This window comes from Octopus sinensis, linkage group LG15 (assembly GCF_006345805.1).
Source record: "Octopus sinensis linkage group LG15, ASM634580v1, whole genome shotgun sequence".
In the NCBI taxonomy this organism is placed as follows: domain Eukaryota; kingdom Metazoa; phylum Mollusca; class Cephalopoda; order Octopoda; family Octopodidae; genus Octopus; species Octopus sinensis.
In genome coordinates, this window is record NC_043011.1 from 55,172,787 (window position 1) to 55,193,866 (window position 21,080).

At 37.3% G+C, this 21,080-nt stretch overlaps 1 protein-coding gene across 1 annotated transcript in view; it reads right to left on the bottom strand.

Moving 5' to 3' along the window:
- Nucleotides 1-1,429: 1,429 nt before the first annotated feature.
- LOC115219623 (ras-related protein Rab-11B) overlaps nucleotides 1,430-21,080 on the bottom strand; it is a 46,672-nt gene continuing 27,021 nt past the window's right edge. Inside the window, exons 2-6 of the mRNA XM_029789768.2 lie at nucleotides 10,261-10,372; nucleotides 8,964-9,047; nucleotides 7,538-7,731; nucleotides 5,644-5,724; nucleotides 1,430-3,480 (exon numbers count right to left, since the gene is read on the bottom strand). Of these exons, the coding sequence (XP_029645628.1) occupies nucleotides 3,341-3,480; nucleotides 5,644-5,724; nucleotides 7,538-7,731; nucleotides 8,964-9,047; nucleotides 10,261-10,372 (611 nt within the window). The 3' untranslated portion in view covers nucleotides 1,430-3,340. The remainder of the gene's footprint in view (nucleotides 3,481-5,643; nucleotides 5,725-7,537; nucleotides 7,732-8,963; nucleotides 9,048-10,260; nucleotides 10,373-21,080) is intronic.

Here is a 21,080-nt window from a genome sequence, read left to right on the forward strand (position 1 = left end):
GTTCAGTAGAATCAGTTTGGACCACTCGTGTTTGGTAAGTTAAAGCTAGGATTTTATTCTTGGACATAAAAAGAAAAAAAAAATAGAAAACTTCGACTGGTGCAGTTCAAGTTGAAGATTGGGTTTTTTGTTGCTTTTTTTTTAAATGCAAAATTAAAAAAAAAAAAAACACCAAACCTGTAACAGCATTTAGGCGAAATTGACATTTTCTAAAATTGAATATTTCTCAAAATTTTTTGTCACCATTATTAATAATTCCGTCAAATATATATGTGCGTGTGTATGTGTGTGCGTGTGTGTTTAAGCATACATATGTATAAGTTTGTATGTATATATATATGTATGTACATTATGTATATACACACATACCTATACATACACACACACATATACACAAAATATAAAAAAAACATACACCTTACATTTCAAAATATGAGTATGTATATACACACACATATATGTATATGCTTGCACATGTATGTGCATGCGCATTTAGAAAGGAGACATGGCTGATTTAGAATATACTGTCGAATGGCATATACATATATATATATATGCCATTCCAGGCAAGGAATTCAGTGAGAGCAGGCTAGGAACTGAAGTTGACCGAAGAAACAGTAATATTGGAAGTCGAAATGAATTTTGCCAAGATAATGGATGTGAATGACAGTTCACCGTCAACACAGACCTACAACCAGATAATAGACCAAAGTGAATTCTTTACAACAAACTGTCAATGAATGTTCATAATAACAAACCTTATTTATAACAAAACTTCATTAATGCCTCTTTTAGTTAGACCAAGAGGGTGGGGTGTGGGGGCAAGAGGAGAAAAATGTGGTGAAATTACAAAGCAAGTTTTATAGAATGTCCTGAGGAAGAAAAACTGGAACAGAATTAATAAATAGCTGAAAACATCACCTCCAAGAAAAGCCAATAGCTATGGAATATCAAAATATTACCATCAACAGATAAACAGTTTTTGTACAAAATCTCGCTGCCTGCTTTGTCAATGGAGACTGTGTTTGGCTCGTGAGTTGCTGCTATTGAATCAAACTTTTACAAACTGGATAGGAGAGAATAGTATTAATAATTATAATATCCTTTAGAAAGCCACTAGCAAACATATAGAGCGTACGTTTATTATTAACTAAAGAAAACTTATGTCTACAGAACTTCTTTTTACTCTTTTCCTATTTCATTTCAAAGAACCTTGGCACAAACTAAATATATTCAACATTATGCCTGAATAAAACAAAAATATATATTTCTGCTAAAACTTCTTTTGCAAACGTCCAAGTCTAGAAATAAAATTCTGTTGGAAACAAAAACAATGAAATGACAAGAAAAAAGCAAAATTTTTTTTTTTATTTATTTCTTCAATTTTCTACAGCCTTATGAGTTTCAAATATATTTCATAGAGAACCAATTTTATGTTTCATCTCTCTCCCTCCAAACCTTCCCTTTCCAGATGATGTAATTAAAGAAAATCCCTTGGTAACAAATTATATTGGGGAGAAAAAAAAAACAAAAAAACTGTAGACTTTTTATGTCAAAATACATTTTGTACAGAATTATTATTATTATTATTATTATATACTTAGAGACTTCACACAATGGAGATGACACAACCATGAAACCAACTCTGCCATTTATTTATTTATTTCAACCACTCAAACTCCATTCTACATATATGCACTCATGTAAGATTTTACATACATATGACACACACACATTATATATATATATATATATATATATATATATATATATATATATATATATGTATATATAATGACAGTTGCACTACCTTTTACAAGTAGTTCATAAGACTTTGCAAAATATACTTGGTCAATCCAAACTATTAGTGCAGAGCAGCCATTTGCCAGACAAAAAAAAAAAAAAAAGGAAAAAGAAACAGCTGTTATAGAAACATATAACTATGAAACTAGGCTGAAGTTGAACCATAAGGAGGGATTAAGAGACGGGGGGGGGGAGAGTGAGAGAAAGCAAGGCCTTCACTCGATTGGATTTTTAACAGGATCTTGAAATACTCATAACCAGAAATGAGATTTTATATACACTCACACAGAATTATATGAAAGACAGCCACTTCTGCACTAAAGTAACCTTGCCAAACAGCATAACATCCAAGAAGAGCAGGAAGTCGATGGATTGAGCAGAAAGAAAGTTATCGAATCGGTAATGGTTAAACATCATTTTAGGTTTCAAGTTGAGAGAAGCTCAAGTGGAGCAAGTAAGAAATTAAAATTAAAAAAAAACAAAGTTTTGCTTGATTAGTTGGTTGGCTGCTTGGACTGTTCAGAGAAAAACTTGGCCCAAACGACATCTCATTTGGGGGTCATCAATTATAAACAGAAAACACTACAGAAAAATATCTCATCAAAGTATCATTAATTTATTTAAATGTTTAAATTATTTATTATAATCGCTAGAAGAGGGGGGTAAGAAAAATGAATAAAATAGATGCATAGTTATTGGTGGTTAACAGAATTAAGGGCAAATTTATCAAGCAGATTTTTTTTTTTTTTTTTTTTTTTTAACAGAATTTAGTTTCTGAGATAGGACAGAAAGAAAAAAAAAATACATTAACAGCTTCCTACGATTTTCTTAAGGTTGTTTGTCATTGCAGATTTAAAGAAAAAAACATAAGATGATGCTCAACTACATTTTTTTCTTCAAAAAGATTAAGAGGTCATTGAGATTTTGAAACAGTTTTTTTTTTTCCTTTTTTTTGTTTGTTTGTTTGTTAGAGAATGTTTGGTTTCAATCTGTAGAGAAGATTATTATGAATAATATTTCTGATTTGAAATAAATAATATAAGGAGGAATGGACAGATTTTTATATTAATAATAATAATAATAATAATAATAATAATAAAACTTAAAAAGCGAACATAGAGCCTAAGAGATCAGAAGATCACACAATTCACTTAGCTGCACAATCGTATTCAGTGAAGCCATGGAGATAATATGTACAGACGCAGTCATGCACATCTTGTGAATGTGATGACCAAATGACCATGCGATTATTGCTTTCCATCCGCACTGGAATCCAGGCTGCTATGACAAGTACTAAAGTAGTAAAGAGTAGTAGACATAACAGAGGCAATATATCTGTCACACCATCTGTGAGTCAGTAAATGTTGCAAGAGCGGTTTACAAGTGTGTCTGCTCCACCCCCTTCACCCCTGTCTAGCCAGCGGCCTGCCTGCTTTCACCCACTCCCTTGCCCCCCTCCCCTCCCCACCCCTCCCTTTGTCACAGTGTTTCTGTTGGGTCTCTGCAGCCAGTCTTTTCTTTTCCTATACATAGGGGGTTACGCAGCACAACATTGCTTTTTCCCTCCTGTAGAATTATCTGTTGGAGCAACAGTGATCGTCTGGACATTTGCACTGATTGAGTTATCGTCATCTGGACTTTCACGGATCTGTTTCTGAGAAACAATTTTGTAAATTTCTGAAAGAGTAAAAAAAAAAAAAAAATTTTTTTTAAATAAGTAGTCAGAATAACAAACAAGATGCAGATAACAAAATGTTTCTTAAAAATTATTTTACTCTCCTCTACTTACATTAGATTTTTGCCAGCTCCTCTACAGTTCATCCTCCTCAACAGCTGCCATCTACTGTTGTCCATCAAAGACAAAAACCAGACAACTGGCAAATACTATTGAAACCAAGAACAATATTCAATGCATGCGCACACACACACAAACACGCACACACGCACGCATGATGGGGAGCTGAAAAGTTCCTGGCTTTGGGTAAAAGGAATTACAGGAGAATCAGTTAATTACGATTTTATTCAACATATTCCCCTCTCAGATTCACACACCGATTACGGCAGTTCTTCAGGTTTTCTAAGTCCTGTAAAGGAACTCAGAAGGTTGGGCCTCCAACCAGGACTTTTGCGATACTCAAAGCCAGGAACCTTTCAGCATTACCTTGAATACACACACAGAAACACTCATACAAACCCACTGAAACACTGACTTTTTCGTGTGTAAAGTATTGGAATAGAATTCTTTTCTCAAGTTCTAATGTCATCCCATCAGCTAAGAGATTCTAGCAACTCGAAAGCAGCTGTGAAGTCCACCAATGGTGGGCATTGCTAGAAAAGCCATTGCTCTTTCAGGAAGACCTGGGATGAAGTGGTGAAGCACGACCTTCAAACTTTGGGCCTCACCAAGGAAATGACTAGTGACCGAGACTTTTGGAAATATGCCGTGTGTGAGAAGACCCGGCAAGCCAAATGAGACCATAATCTCGTGGCCTATGCCAGGGGCGTTACCAGCCCACTTATGCGTACATTTTCCTTCTTTGGACACTGAAACTGCTTGCGAAGACCTGTTGAGGCAAGTGAATTTAAAATCAAAATCGATGTCTGGCGTCCGTGCTAGCGGGGTGCAAAGAGCACCATACGAGTGTGATCATTGACAGAGCGGCTAACCAGCTTCTGTGCCAGTGGCACTTAGGCACCATTCGAGCATGATCGTTACCAGCGTCGCCTTACTGGCACTCTAGCCCCATGCTAGTAGGGTATTAAGAGCACCATCCGAGCATGATCGTTGCCAGAGCGGCCATCTGGCCTCTGTGCCGGTGGCACGTAAAAGACACCATTCGAGCATGATCGTTACCAACGTCGCCTTACTGGCACCTGTGCTGGTGGCATGTGCAAAAAGATTCGAGCGAGGTTGTTGCCAGTGCCACCTGACTGGCCCCATGCCGGTGGCATGTAAAAGTATCCACTACACTCTCGGAGTGGTTGGCGTTAGGAAGGGCATCCAGCTGTAGAAACTTTGCCAGATCAAGATTGAAGCCTGGTGCAGCCATTTGGTTCACCAGCCCTCAGTCATTTGTCCAACCCATGCTAGCATGGAAAGTGGACGTTAAACGATGATGATGATAATTTACGTCACTCAAATTCCAAACATCCCTAGTAGAGTGAACTTAGATCTACAGTCAAGATTTCCACCCTCAATTTCTCCCCAACATTAATTGTTCTTTAACTATTGATATACCACTTCACAATGACAAAGGCCTTGTCTGTTTCGTTTGGAAATGTTTTGGAAGGTTCATTAATTATCCCCTATCATTATCAAATACTTTCACAGAATGCCTAAAACTCAATATGACAAAAAGGATTTAAAGTTCTCAAAACGATATTATAAAAACTTCAATATTAAAAAAGTAAAATTTTTCTAAAGCTTTTTTTTTTTATAGAGAGTAATTTTTTTTTAATTTTCTTTCTTTTTTATAAGGTACAGCCAGCAAAATGAAACTGACAAACTATTAAATACCAATATATAATGTCTTAGGTCACAGGGCATTAGAGATTTACTGTCTGGATTAAGACTATCATCACCAAGAATAGTAGTTTTGTAGTAATAGTAGTAGTAGTAGTAAACTACTCAACAAAATGTCAGAGGATTTGTTTTGTTTATTTATCAGCAAATCCTCAATTTGTAAAAATTTACTGATCTTCATTCCGTTCATCCAGAATCGTTACATCCCTTCCAATTAAACTTATCAAAATATAATTTTCTTTTCTTTTTCATTAGATTCCTGGCAACAACAACAAAATAACAATCAAGCTGAAAAGATGCTGAAAAGCTCGTCATACCTGTTAAGATATTTTGAAAGGCTGCTTCCACATTAGTTGAATCTAAAGCTGATGTTTCTATGAAGGAAAGGTTGTGTTTCTCTGGAGAAGAAGGAAAGAAGAAAAAAAAGGCACTCTTTTATAAGAACACTCTGAGCCAGAAACAATAAGTTAACTATAAACAGGGAAAGGCTTTTAGAGGAATTAGAAAATAGCTTCAGTACCATTAAAAAACAAAACATGTACACCATAATGTCAATAACAAAAAGGTAACTATATACATTTTCTTTGACATTTTGCAGGGAGTCATTCCAACAGAATTTAATCTATGACAAACAGTTGCTTCTATCTTTCCACCAATCTCTAATTATAGTTTCAGGTCAACAGACTTATTTCTCAAATATCACTGATGAAAGAATTTTAAACTGACTTTTCCAAAACAGTTTTTTTCTTGAAATTTAAACTAAAGTCACTAATTTTATATATATAACTTATTTTAAAAAAATAAAATTGACATTTAACTTCCATTTGAACAAAATATCGTCTGAGACCCGATTTCGGAATCCGACAGCACTAATTTAGGGGTCATTAATTTTAGCTAACAAAGATGGCCTCTTCCTGGCAAATGATAGAAACAAAATTCACCAGATTTTGAGAATTACAACAAATCTGGACATTAATCTGAATATTAAAAGAAAAAGTAAACAAATACTTAGCTTGTTAATTATGCAAACATAATTGAAACTAATGCTCCTTCGTTATAAAGCAGTTATTTAATATTAGACACAAATTTAGAACAAAAACAATTTTTCTCGTTAGGAAGGGCATCCTGCTGTAGAAACACTGCCAGATCAGACTGGAGCCTGGTGCAGCCTCCTGGCTTCCCAGACCCCAGTCGAACCGTCCAACCCATGCTAGCATGGAAAGCGGACGTTAAACGATGATGATGATGTGATATTAAAGACCAGGCTCCAATAGCTATGCTACATGAAGTACCAGTTGAATATCTTATGTTCAACTCTCCATGTTGACATAGTTTGAACGATTGACGCAACAGCAGTGGTAATTTTGCTATTTGGAACATGACCTTTACACTCACTTTTGAACAGTTGGTGTTGAGACAGTAACTGGAAACGCGTCTGAAACAGGTTAAGGGGTTTTTAGTCTTCAATAAGTTTCAGTTTCAGGCTAAATCATCCCAGTTTTTCCCTTCACCTGCATTATTCATATACTTCTATCTTGGGTCAAGATTATTGCACAACTGCAATTTAAATTACAGATTGTAAAATGCTAGTATTTCTGCAGCTTACAAGGGTCAGCATCTCAATATAGTAGAAATTTAAAACCAGTGAGAATCACATGTCTCAAACGTGAAGCACAACACAGTGCTAGAAATGCAAGACAATTATCAGCCCTTCAGCCAGCCAACAGTGACACCACCACCTCTATGATGTTAGAGACCATCAAATCAGTTTTATAATAATAATAATAATCTTGAATTTTGAAATTGCATGTGATATACAGACATAGGGTAGTGACAAAGTTAACATGACTGACCAGAAACAGGGGTCTGAAAACCACAAAAAAAAAAACTGATCTGAAAATACAACTAAGGATCAGGCATGAAGTGCTAATATAGATGAGGCAATGAGGCTGAATCTTATGGAACTTACTTCAAGCCAACTGAGTTTACAAACAAAGACAGACAAACTTTGAAGGGGAGGACAAATTAAATCTGTCTTCAACAGGCCTCTAACTTCTTACCATAAGTATAATTAGTGGTTACCTAATGACTAGGAGCACAACAAACTATTCTAAACCTACCTCACTACTGAAAATTGGGGAAACAACGTATCAAATAAGTTTAGTTGTAGCGAACATAAATTTTTCTCAACAGCAAAATATCGCCACTCACCTGCAAATGCTTTGGCTTCATCTGTTGGTACAGCTCGTAGATGCCTAAGATCACTTTTATTGCCAACCAACATAATGACTATATTACTGTCTGCATGGTCTCGCAATTCTTTTAACCATCTTTCTACATTTTCATAAGTCAAATGTTTGGCAATATCATAGACTAGTAGTGCTCCTACTGCTCCTCTGTAATATCTATAATACAAAGAAAAATAATGAGACAAATAATAACCATTTAATATACGACGAGTCAAGTACATCAACATCAAAAATAAAAAAGTCAAATGGAAATTGTAGTTAAGACACCCATGCCGGTGATACGTAAAAAGCACCGTCCGAACATGGCAGATGCCAGCGCCGCCTGACTGGCGTCCGTGACACGTAAAAGCATCAATCGATCATGGCCATTTGCCAGCCTTCTCTGCTGGCCCCTGTGCCGGTGGCATGTAAAAAAACACCCACTACACTCACGGAGTGGTTGGCGTTAGGAAGGGCATCCAGCTGTAGAAACACTGCCAAATCAGACTGGAGCCTGGTGCAGCCTCCATGGTTTCCAGATCCCAGTCGAACCGTCCAACCCATGCTAGCATGGAAAACGGACGTTAAATGATGATGATGATATATATATATATGTATAATTTTAATGCAAAATATAATCAGCAAGGATCTAATTCCTAAGTTTTCACCTTCTGTATGAAAGAAAGAAAATTTGAAGAAAACTTAATTGTTGGAGATCCTTATTCAGGATCTCAAAGAAGTCACCCAACCCACCAAAAAAAAAAAAATCCAACAAAAAGAGTAGAAAGGTGAAAGATTTATTCATCTTTAAGAAATAGAATTTTAATATTATTGAAGAAGCAAGGAATCGACAGAATCAGTAGAGTAATGGCTACACTGACTTGTATTTAGTCATCCCAATTCTGATTTCCAATCCTACCAGTGGTCACTTTGCCTTTCATCGTTATGGAATCAACAAAAAGCAACAACCACGTGCTAATGTTCTTTACCAGAACCTCTCCCTCCCTTACAAACATGTGGCACTTTTGCCTTGGTCCGGTGGCACGTAAAAAGCACCCACTACACTCATGGAGTGGTTGGCGTTAGGAAGGGCATCCAGCTGTAGAAAAACTGCCAGATCTGACTGGAGCCTGGTGCAGCCTCCTGGCTTCCCAGACCCCGGTTGAATCGTCCAACTCAAACTAGCATGGAAAACAGACGTTAAATGATGATGAAAGCTACTGCATAGAATTCTATATTACATTCAAAGTTCATTAACTAACCTAAAATGGTAAATAAAGAACTCAGCACCCCTTCATTAATGAGAAATTGAAAGCAACTCGCAAGTGATATAAATCAAATATTCATTGAACAACTGTTTAAACGTGACTGATGCTGACAACTTGAGACTTTCAAAGTGGAATACTTACGCACTAGTAATTGCTCGGTATCGCTCCTGACCTGCAGTGTCCCATATCTGAGCTTTTATAGTTTTTCCATCTACTTGGATACTCCTAGAAGCACAAAAAAACAAAAAAACTTAGTTATTGCACTCTTCAAATGTAACAAAATAGAAATAATATAATAAAACAATGTAATAAGGTGAATGCTTTTCTTTAAAACAAAAGAGAAAACCAACCTTTTATTTCTCGTTCAAATAATTATAAAGTATTCGATTTATTTTAAGAAGTTCAGAATAAGAAACAAAGAAACAACCTTTCATAGAGTATCATTGTATGGGACAACATTCCTATTTAATCCTTATCCCCATTAAAAAGAGAGAAACAAAAGATTATCTCATCCACTACCAACTGAAAGGGGTCGTTCAAATATTCAGTTTGCATTATTTAAGTTACAACAGTTCCAGATGAGAGTCAAACAGAAGACCTTTATCTACCCATTGGGGTCTATGTGGAAGCATTAAGTTTCTATTGAATTGTCTCCATTTCCCTGCCCCTGGTGAGATGAGATGAGTATAAGCAGGAGAATGGCTATAGCCATCTTTTCAAGTGTCTAGGCAAGAGAAAAGATCTTTAAAAGTTCTGAGGAACATACTTGAACAATATATAAAAGAAAACTTGTGAAATCTTACAAGATTTAAATTTAGAATTAAAATGTTACTTCCAATACTGATATAGGAAAGATTCCCAAGACCCAGGAAGATGTTGGACAAAGTACCAAGAAAGGATTTTCACACATTGGGCCTCACAGAGAGGATGGCAAGGGGCCGAGACTTCTGAAGGTTTGTTGTGCTTGAGAAGACTAAGTAAAATCATGGATCTTTCTTGCATCCTTCTTTAACTGGGTGATCCTAATCTTGTAGGCTTCTGAGTGCTGGTGCCATATTAATGGCACCCAGTCCACACACTGTAAAGTGGTTGGTGTTGGGGAAGGGCATCTAGACATGGAAACCACGTCGAAACAGACAAATGGACCCCAGGTAGATCTTCTCTGTCCAACCCATACCCGTATGGAAAACGGATGATGATGACATGCAGTGTTGAAGCAAAGTTCTTCATCCTCTTACAATTAGCCATTCTATAACAACAGTCAAGTAGAATGTGACAAGTATGTAGCCTGTGAATAACAATTCCTGTGGCCAGGAAATACAGACCAATGCAGGGCAACACTCTTTTCCACTTTAATATAATTTCAACAGTTGAAAGATATTTTAATGGCACAATGTTTGATAAAAAAAAAATTTTTTTTAAATTACAAAAAACTTACCTAGTGGCAAATTCTACACCAATAGTACTTTTACTTTCCAAATTGAATTCATTTCGGGTAAACCTCGATAACAGGTTACTCTTGCCAACACCAGAGTCACCAATCAAAACAACTGTGAAAAGAAAAAAGAATGGTAATTTAAAAGAGAGAAACAATTTTTGTTTGTTTTTAATAGCTTATTTTCAGAGTAGTTATTCAAAGCAATGCCATATTTTTCAGATTGAGCTCCTCAGCTTTATTAGAGCGAAATTCATACATGGCTTTTATAATGAGTTTAATATAATGAATGTAATAGCAGATCTACTTTATCTGGTCTATGAAATAGATGGCCCTCTTCACTAGACCTTAGAGAAACCATTCCCCTGGATAAGACACCTGTCTATCTCAGGTAACTCACATAAGAAAAAAACAACACAGACTTGGTCAATGAGAGTTGAGTATTTTTGTCATGTAAGATCCGAACTGTTCATTACTAACTGGTTATTAACTATGGCAGGCACACATTCTGTCGATAAAATATATTAAGCTTCACTGAGAAATGGTCTTGAGTTTTCCAAAATATCTCCAGACATACCACATCTTATATTTGATCTTATCAATTTATATTACACAGATTTGTCTTTTGAGGTTAGAAATACTATTTGGGATTTAGTTTTAACAAATGACACCCCTACATTATCAATCAAAACAGACAATTCTTCAAATGTCTGACACTATGAAGATAAGCAAAAAAGCAGGATGCAACTGACAAATCATTACTGACAAATCCATTTAACAAAGAGTAATTTCTTTTAGAGGAGATAAAATGGTAAGCGATGATCTTCAGGTCTTTGTTAAAGTCTCTATTAAGAGGAGCACAAGTGAGATAAATCTAGCTGCATCAGAGAATCTGAGAACTTAACTGGGGGTAGTGCTTGGTGCTACTGGTTATAAAATATCAAATGTTCACCTCTTATAAACTATTGTCCCATTTCCATTATTGAGTAGCAGACGAAATACCTATTTGTTTACTACCCACAAGGAGCTAAACATAGAGAGGACAAACAAGGACAAACGGATTAAGTCGATTGTATTGACCCCAGTGTGTAACTGGTACTTATTTAATCGACCCCAAAAGGATGAAAGGTAAAGTCGACCTCGGTGGAATTTGAACTCAGAACGTAACAGCAGACAAAATACGGCTACGCATTTCGCCTGGCGTGCTAACGTTTCTGCCAGCTCACCGCCTTTACGTAATGGCAGACGAAAAACCTATTTCTTTACTACCCACAAGGGGCTAAACACAGAGAGGACAAACAAGGACAGACAAACGGATTGAGTGAATTACATCGACCCCAGTGCGTAACTGGTACTTATTTAATCGACCCCAAAAGGGCCATGGTTCAGGGAAAGAGGCGAGACACTGAAAATGAGGGAGAAAGAGGAATACAGCACAGCTATTCTTGTTATTTAGTGAATTTGTTGCTAATCAACAGGATGGACTTAATGAAATGTAGTGGAAAATGTGTGTGTGTGTGTGTGTGTGTGTGTGTGCATGGGGAAGCAGCTCAGAGCTCAAGTATTTTTGTTCACTTTTAGATGGATGCTCAGATACAGATTGTAAAGCTTAGCATTTATAGGAAAATGGAGGACTAGATAAGTTTTGTTGTTGAAGAGTAGGGCAGTGTAATATAAGACTGTTGATAATTAGGCTGTTCCCATGAGGGGATGCTTTTTGAGGGTGTCTTTATTACAAGACCAGCAACAGGTACCAAGGATTCATAGAGATGACACTTCTGAACAAGGTATCTTCATCCTAATTTTTAGTTAAGAAAACCCAATAATTTATCCAAAGTTTTTATTTAATCAATGTCTTACATACCCTGGATTTCTAACTCATTATTTTGGAGCATTTAACATAAAACATGTGCCCTTACCAACACAATAAATATATCAAAACCTTCCATCTTCACACCTTCATTTATCCGCACTCAACAGTTCACATCCAAAATATTCTTCTTCAATTGATCATTAGCTTACTCTTATGTGTTTCAGTCACTTGATTGCAACCATGCTGGAGCACCACCTTTAGTCGAACAAATCAACCCCCCCCCCAGGACATTCTTTCTAAGCCTAGTACTTATTCTATCAATTTCTTTTGCCGAACCTCTAACTTATAGGGACGTAAACACACCAACATCAGTTGTCAAGTGATGGTGGGGAGGCGAACAGACAAATACATGCATATACATACATATATATATATATATATGATGGTCTTTCAGTTTCCATCTACCAAACCCACTCACTAGGCTATAGTAGAAGACACTTGCCCAAGGTGCCACGCAGTGGGACGGAACCTGGTACCATGTGATTGGGAAGCAAGCTTCTTACCACACAGCCACTCCTGCACTAACTATAAATTTAATGACTTTACAATTGTGAAATAATAGTGTGTTTCACAAAACAAATTTGGAGAGAGAGAGAGAGAGATAGAGAGAGATAGAGAGAGAGAGAGAGAGATGCTAATCAACCAAGAATCTCATTTTGAAAAAAAAAAACAAAGTAATTGGAATTATTATTGTGAAGGGAGTGAGTGGAGAGTGCAATAGATGTGGTAGCAAGAATCACTTTTTTTATATATATATATATATATATATATATATTATATATATTAGTACAACCAGCTGCAGTCTGGTAATATATCTAATATAAACGAAGCTTTTATACTAAATATTATTGCTAGAAGCTCTCTCCTGAATTGTACAGGCAAACAAAAATATGCTTAAGTTTGAACCATTAAAGTTAGCTCTACCTAAACAGACATCAAGAAAGCCATTTCATATTCTGAAAGCTCCTCAATCCATTCCTAATACTCAAGAGTATTTACCACAAGATGAAAGAAAAATATTAAATTCAATTTTGCATTGTTATCATTGTGTTTCATTGTTGTTGAGGAAATCTGGAAATATAGATCAACATTTTTTTACTTTAGAATGCCATTGGCAAAAGAGGGGAAAAAAACCTGATATGATGCAGTCTTGCAAACTTTTGTTTCTTATTCTCTCTTTTATTGAATCTTACTCAACACAAAGTCAGCTGATTATCGATTTATTGATAAATCCATCTTATGACCTAGTTTCAATTCACACTTACGTTTTTGGACGGGCATGAATACCATAACGTTTTTTCTGTAACATTAACCCTTTCCTTACCAACCTGGCTAAAACCGGCCCTGGCTCTGAGTACAAATGTCTTGTTTTCATAAGTTTTCAATTAAAATCTTCCACCAAATATTAGTCACAATTTATGTTCCTAACACTTGCTAAATGATAACTATGTTATTTTACTAACTTCTCTGTTATATTCAAAGTAATTGAAAGAAATACAGAGCCTCTCAAAATAAATACAGTAACGAAAGGGTGAAGGTGGTTCTGTCTGAAAAGTGAATCTGGCCAGTTTAAAGGATATTGTTGAAGAAGTTACTGGAGAGTATTAAAACTCACAGAATAAAGATCCTTTCAAGAGTATCACTAAAACGATGTAATAATGTTCGACTAATGTAATCCAAATGACAGCTAACATTATTTCAATCATAATCTTTAGCCGGATCTTGATTGATTAAGTATTTCAACAGGGCATTGAAAGTGACGGAAAAATATCAAAGGAAGTTTTTTTCTTACACTAATTTTCAAAATAATATTTTTATTACATATTTGCACATTATATTGGTTACAATGGTTTTATTCCAAGTTTGATTTGTGTTAGAAACATGAACAAATTCAAACAATATTCAGATCAGCTCTTTTTGGATGAAACATCATCCAAAAATTTATATCTGCTTTGTATGCTGGTATGGGTTGGATGGGTCGCGAAAATACAAGTCAATTCTTTTCAAGAGTTACTAGCTTCCTGCATGGATCAAAAGCATGTCTCCTTCAGGCTTCATTTTGGTTTAATTTGTCTGACTGGATGGATGCCCTTCCTATCATCAACCACTTCACAAACATACAGTGTATATTTTATTATGGCCTCTAACACTAGAGATATTGTCATGTTCTTGACAAGGCTAAAAAAAAGTCCTCTTAACACTATGCTTTCTCTACACATTTGCCAGCTACTTTACAGAGTGTGCTGGGTGCATCTGTCACGGCACCGGCACAAGTGAGTTACTTTGTACACCAAACAAATAAGGAGATCTCACTACTTTAAGACATGCACTCTAGGTTTGCTTCCACAACTAGAATTTCTCCTAAACATCTAGAGCCAGCAATAACAGCTAAGTCATCAAAATATATATTCTTTTGTGTTCTAGCAACATATCTATATAAACCTAGCTTATACACTAAACAAGCTTTCTTCTGGATTATATAGGCTAATGTTATAAATCTTTCTGTAACTTTCAGCAACCTGATACCTTGATAGTCTCCTCTTTGCTGTGCCTCTCATATGCCCTTGTAACAGTTGATAATAATGACAACACCCTGATGGCAAACTTGTAACCTAATCAGCCAGAAATTTTAAGCATCTCAGAAGTAATTACTAAGGGACCTTGTCTTAACTTTAATTGGCCACCTTATGTCTTTCACATTCCCTCTTTAATTGATTCAACAGGATCTAACAAGTCAAAGGACCATATATTACTCTAAGTTCTCGATTTTGACATGCTTTCTTTGATTGGATACCCTTCCTAATGCCAACCACTTTAGAGAGTGAACAGAGTGCTTTTCATGTGGCACCAACATTAATGTGGTTGCCTCGTAATTTGCCAGTGTAAAGAGTCCTCGACTGAGAGAGAGAATTATAGAGAAGATGGCCTTGTGTGAAGTGTTGATGAGGTTAAGTATGACGGGAGGGATGGTTGCATGTTTGTTGTTGTGGTGGATGGCGTTCAGGATAACCTTCATTATATGAGAGGTAAGGGATGGAACCAGAAAGAGAGATAATGTGATGGTGAGATGCCTAGGTGCAGTGAATAAGAGAGTGGTGAGCAGCAGAATAACATTATAGATATAAGAGGAATGAGGGAATAGTGGTGGATGGGCAGAGTAAAAGACAGAGAAATAGGAGTAAAGGTGGCCAGAGGTGAATATAGGGATGTACAATGACCAATATGAGGTGGGAGGCATTGTGTTGATGAGGGATTGATGTCAATGGGAAATGGCTCAGAGGATCTTTCTTGTGGTACAGAAAGAGTGACGATATAGCAAAAATAGATCTTTTTTCTGGCACCACATATCACCAATCAACTAAGTCCTTTGTCATTCACTCCATAAAGCTCAACATTCTGAGCTTGGCCTTCAATCACTTTATCTTCCTGGATTTCCTTCTCTCATACGGCCAGCCCATTGTAAGCAATCTGCATTTCTTTACGTATGATGCCCTTATCCATACGCATCGCTTGTTTATACCAATGCAGTCTCCTCTTGCACACAATGTCCGATTCCTCTTATGCCTAGCTTTTCTCTCAACACATATTGTCATTCATTCACACTAACATATGACAGCCAGCAAAGCATGCTTGCTTCACATCTTGCACAAGTCTTCTACATACAGGGCACACATAATGCTACCACATGTAACATTATATACAAGCATCATACAGTCTGCCTTTCACTCTGAAAGAGAAACCTTTGGTTACCTACACAAGTAACAGCTCCCTGAACTTTCTCCGGGGTCATTTTTACTCCAGCTGCTATACTTTCAAAACATTCTATAATGTTAATTAGGTCAACGAGGTAACAGAAGCTATCTACTACCTCAAAGGTGCCTCCTAGGCATTTGATAAACCTATTTTCTACGCATTGTTAGTCTTTTGTGCATCGCCACATACTTCCTATATATATATATATATATATATATATAATCCTCACATTAGTGAATAGTGATTCTTTGATAGTACCTGGGCAATACTAGATACTGCCACTGGTATACTTATGCATACACACAAATTTTATTTATTATATATCAACATGTAAAGAGATATAAATGAAAGAGAGAGAGAGAGAGGTGTGTAGAGATTGCATCAAACTATCTGCAACCAATACTTCACCTTTCCTGTATTCCCCCACCACCAATCCCCTCTAGATCACTTCTCTCTCTCCCATTATTCGTCACCTACTCACGCTTTTGCCTACCTTTTATTATTGCATGTCACCACCCCCCTGCTGCCTGACTCCCCCAATACCTACCTCTACCTTCCACCCATTCTGGCCTTCTGCCTGTCATTCTTCTCATCAATCACAATACCTGGCCAAAAGTAAGTTTTAGGTTACTCAGTAACCTTTACGCTTAACTGTATACAAACACTCCACCTTTGATATTCTGGTGCCATGATGAAAAACATCACTCAACCACTTGTTCGTCCTTCTACGAGGACTGACAAGCAAGCTGAGAAAGCAGGGCTGGGAGATGTTACTTCTATCTCACATAGGACCTGACAACCTTCCTAGTGCTGGTTCTACAAAACAAATACACCCTGTGTGCACAATGAAATGTATAGTCAAACAAGAAAGCATAAAGTTGTGAAGTTGCTTTAATCCTGCCTCAACAAGGATTTGACTTGTACTGGTGCCATGAAAAAAAATGCACCAAGGACACTATAAAATGACTGGCAGTAAGAAGGACATCCAGCCACAGAAGCCAAGCCAAAATGACACAAATGAACACCAGCCTATGATAGCAATGGTCCCAATTAAGACTTGGATTACGAAAACCTGTCCAACTCAGTATGGAAACACACAGAAGATGCACCAAACAACCAAGAATAAAACATGTCAAACAAGCAACATACTCCTGATGCAACCACAGAAGCGAGTGCATGCTTGGCTTAGGTAGCTCCCGTTTGTGACCACCCAACAAGAGATATAGCAGCTCAAATTATGAGGTCACAGATTAGAGAGGAAGAGTGTGACGTATATGAAAATTGTTAGTCAGGCCTTAGATTAAGGAGATCAAGGAGTGTTTGTATGGTTAATGTGCCTAGCACCTTGATACAGGTAGCAATGTTGATTTTGATGGAAATAAAATGAAGCAACATTGGACGGCCTTCACTACTCACAATCTCCAGGATTATCAGAGATGATGGGAAGAGCTTGCATCACTGGGCATTGCTCTTCTGTTTATCTTCTGGTACGGTCAATGTTGGTGTCTGATAAGAACCAGTGAATGACGGGGCTCTCCAAGGGCTTGAGCTTGATCAACAAACTCTTTCAACAAAGCATGCAGTGGGTCCAGTGCTTTTTCAACAAGAAAGGCTATCTCAATATCACACAGGACTTGTATCTAATGTTATCAAACGCCACATATCTAATAGTGAACCAGTCATTAGGAATGACCCTTTCCTGTACCAGCAGCAGTCATATCCCACCAGTTATTTTCAGCATCCCTGCAAATGTTCCGGACAGGGTGACCGCTTGTCTCTATATCCTTAATGGCCATGTTTTTCTTATAGCTGTCAATTTCAACAACCAGTCTCTCTGATGTCTTCTCAGCTAAATGACTCACTATAGAATTGGATATCCTTGTGCATGAAATTAAGCTGATAGAAACTGTGTGGAAGTCAATGGATAGGCTGTACAGTGAAAGGCCTAGCCTTATGCTGGTTCTACTTGAGCATTCTGTAACTTTGGCTGAGTTTGAACTCAGAGCATGAGTCTGGAAGAAACACTGCTAGGCATTTTGTCTGATGCTCTAACAGTTCTACCAGGTTGCTGCCTTAGTAGATAAGATATCAATGTGTGTGTGTGTGTGTGTGTGTGTGTGTGCACATGCAAACCTATGCAGAAGGCATACAAACATAGCAAATTTAACTATTTTTCCATAAAAATTTTTTAAATGATCAGCTTTATTTGACCAATCCCAGAGAAATAAGCAGCCAACAAAAATAAAGGTCTGTTTCACTCCCACTAAATCACACCAACTGGAAAGGCAACTGCATCAATGAAGAAGTAAATTAACTCACCTGTTGGTTCATCCATCCACACCGAAGTATACGACAGAGAGAGGGGGAGAGAGGAGAGAGAGAGAGGAGGACAATGAGAGCTATTCAATGTTAACTGATACATGATTGTTCAACCTAATGAGGACAGAAACTAAATCTCTCACAATCACACTGTTCTCTATAAAGATAATATCCTTCCTGATCTGCAAAATGAAAGGAGAGTTTAAGACTGGAGCATTTTTCACAATGGTTTTTGTTCCTCTACAACTGATCTGGGAACAGTGTGGACACTTGGTTTGTTAGATACAGTAGCTAAGTTTTTACCCTCAAATCACAGCTAATGTCTTAAATTAGCAAAGAACACGTGTGTACAAATGTTCATTTCTCAGACAAGAATAGGTCTGGATGAGGAGTTATTTTAAGGCAGGATTTTACGGCACGTATACATACATGCATACATACACAGCATTTTCCAGATGAGATTACATAAGCAGTGTCCATAGAGACCGAGGATAAAAGGACAATTAAAAGCAAGTTCTCAAATAACTGCCAAGTCAAATGTTGCATACACATGCAAAATTATGAATATCATAATCATCATTTAACATTGGTTTTCACTGCTGGTGTGGGTTGGGCAACAGTCTGACAGGATCCAGTGATTCGCATGACTGCATCAAGCTTCAACATCAGCACAACATTAATAGAGAAATTTTATGGACACATTTCACTCATCTTTACTATTTATTGTTCAATGCAGGGGTAGGCTTTGCTGGTCACTGCCATCATGTCGGACAACAGGCCATATCAGACGTTATATTTTGGAGTCTTCCACAGTAAGACCACTTAACTACATTGATATTATTAGTAGAAACACAACATGAAGTTGAAGATCTACCAAGGGGCAAAGATGACTGGCAGAAAAGAAAAAAAATCTACTCATAGAATACCTACAATGATTTTATAGTTTCAGTCATTCAACAGTATCCACACGGAAGTAATGGACAAAGAATATAATGAGTTATACCAATCTGATACTTGACTGCTGACTTATTTCATCAACTTAGGCAGAGAAAAAAAAATGTTCAACTTAACCAAATACTACAACTGACTCTTGTTTTTTTTCCATGTCTTTTTTACCTCTTCACCAACTGGAAATCATAGTAGTTGATCAACAGGCTTACACTGGATGCATTATCCATCAATATCACATGGTCAGTCCCACAGGATTACTGTTGCAGCATCCCCAACCTGAGCATCTTCTATTAAGCCTCTAAGTTTTTCCTTTTTCTCCACTTGATACATCAGACTCATTAATTCTAGGAAGATCAGATCTAAGTAATTTGTTCTCCAGCCACAACACCTTGTCTTCACCTCTCTATCAGGAATATATTTCCAACATATGCACTATGTGTGTGTACGCGCGTGCAGGTACATTCGTAAAAGGTACATCATTTTGTTATCAAGACAAGAATTAACAGGAATTTTCTTTTACCAGTACTTTAGTGATTTCAACAACAACAGAAACTAGATAAAACAATATATAAACTATTACAATATCTTGTGATCTTTCAACTTTGGCTGAACATTCTGAACATTGTTTTAGACATGACCATCCTGTTTTTTTTTATATGGGATGTGTGGAACAATTTTGGGCAAAATAAAACAAGTAATCTAAAATGGCAGCTTGTCAGTCCCCCTTATGGTGCCAGTGGGCAAAGTCAAAAAGCCACTGACTTACAGGGCTTACACTTGCAGATAGCTCCATCACCATCATCAGTTTTTAAATGTTATTTAAGAATATTGGTAAGCTGTGTGTGTGTGTGTGTGTGTGTGTGTATCATCCTTTAATGTCCATTTTCCATGCTGGCATCGGTTGGACAGTTTGACTGAAAACTGGTAAGCCAGAGAGCGGTTCCAGTCTGAATTTGCAAGGTTTCTACGACTGGATGCCCTTCCTAACGCCAACCACTCAGAGTGTAGTGGGTGTTTTTTTTACATACCACTAGCATGGGTGCCATAGACCTGACACCGGCCACAACTGTGGTCTCACATGTCTTGACAGGTCTTCTCAAGCACAGCTTATCGCCAAAGGTCTCAGTTGCTTGGCATTGCCTCTGTGAAGCCCAACATTAGGAGATCGTGCTTCACTAACTCATCCCATGTTTTCCTGGATCTATCTCTTCCACAGTTTCCCTCCACCATTAGACTGCATCAATCCTTCATGCAGCTGTCTTCGTCATATGCATCACATGACCAGACCAGTGCCGTCATGACTCTTGCCTAACTTTTCTCTCAGGATGCTTACACCCTGTCATGCACACACACTGACATACATCCAGCAAAGCCTACTAGCTTCATTTCTTACAAGCCTATGCATGTCCTCAGCAGTCACAGCCCATGTTTCACTATGTAGCATGGCTGTTCATGCACAGGCATCATGGAGCTCTGCCTTTCACTCTGAACAAGAGGCCCTTTGTAACCAGTAGAGGTAGGAGCTACGATAATCTATCTGAAATGCTCTAACTACATATATGATGCATTGCAGAAAACAGAATTCTGATGTTCTAACTGAACTTTAATATCCTTATTAGATCTAGTGATAATTCTAAATACTTGTAGATAGGATGACCATCTTCCACACTATTGCATCAACTTGCTTGTGTACAAGACATTTCAATACAATCCACACTAATCAAGATCAAGAAAGTAACACCCATCATCATCATCATCGTCGTTTAACGTCCGTTCTCCATGCTAGCATGGGTTGGACGGTTCGACCGGGGTTCTGGAAGCCAGAAGGCTGCACCAGGCTCCAGTTAATTTGCAATGTTTCTACAGCTGGATGCCCTTCCTAACGCCAACCACTCCGTGAGTGTAGTGGGTGCTTTTTACGTGCCAC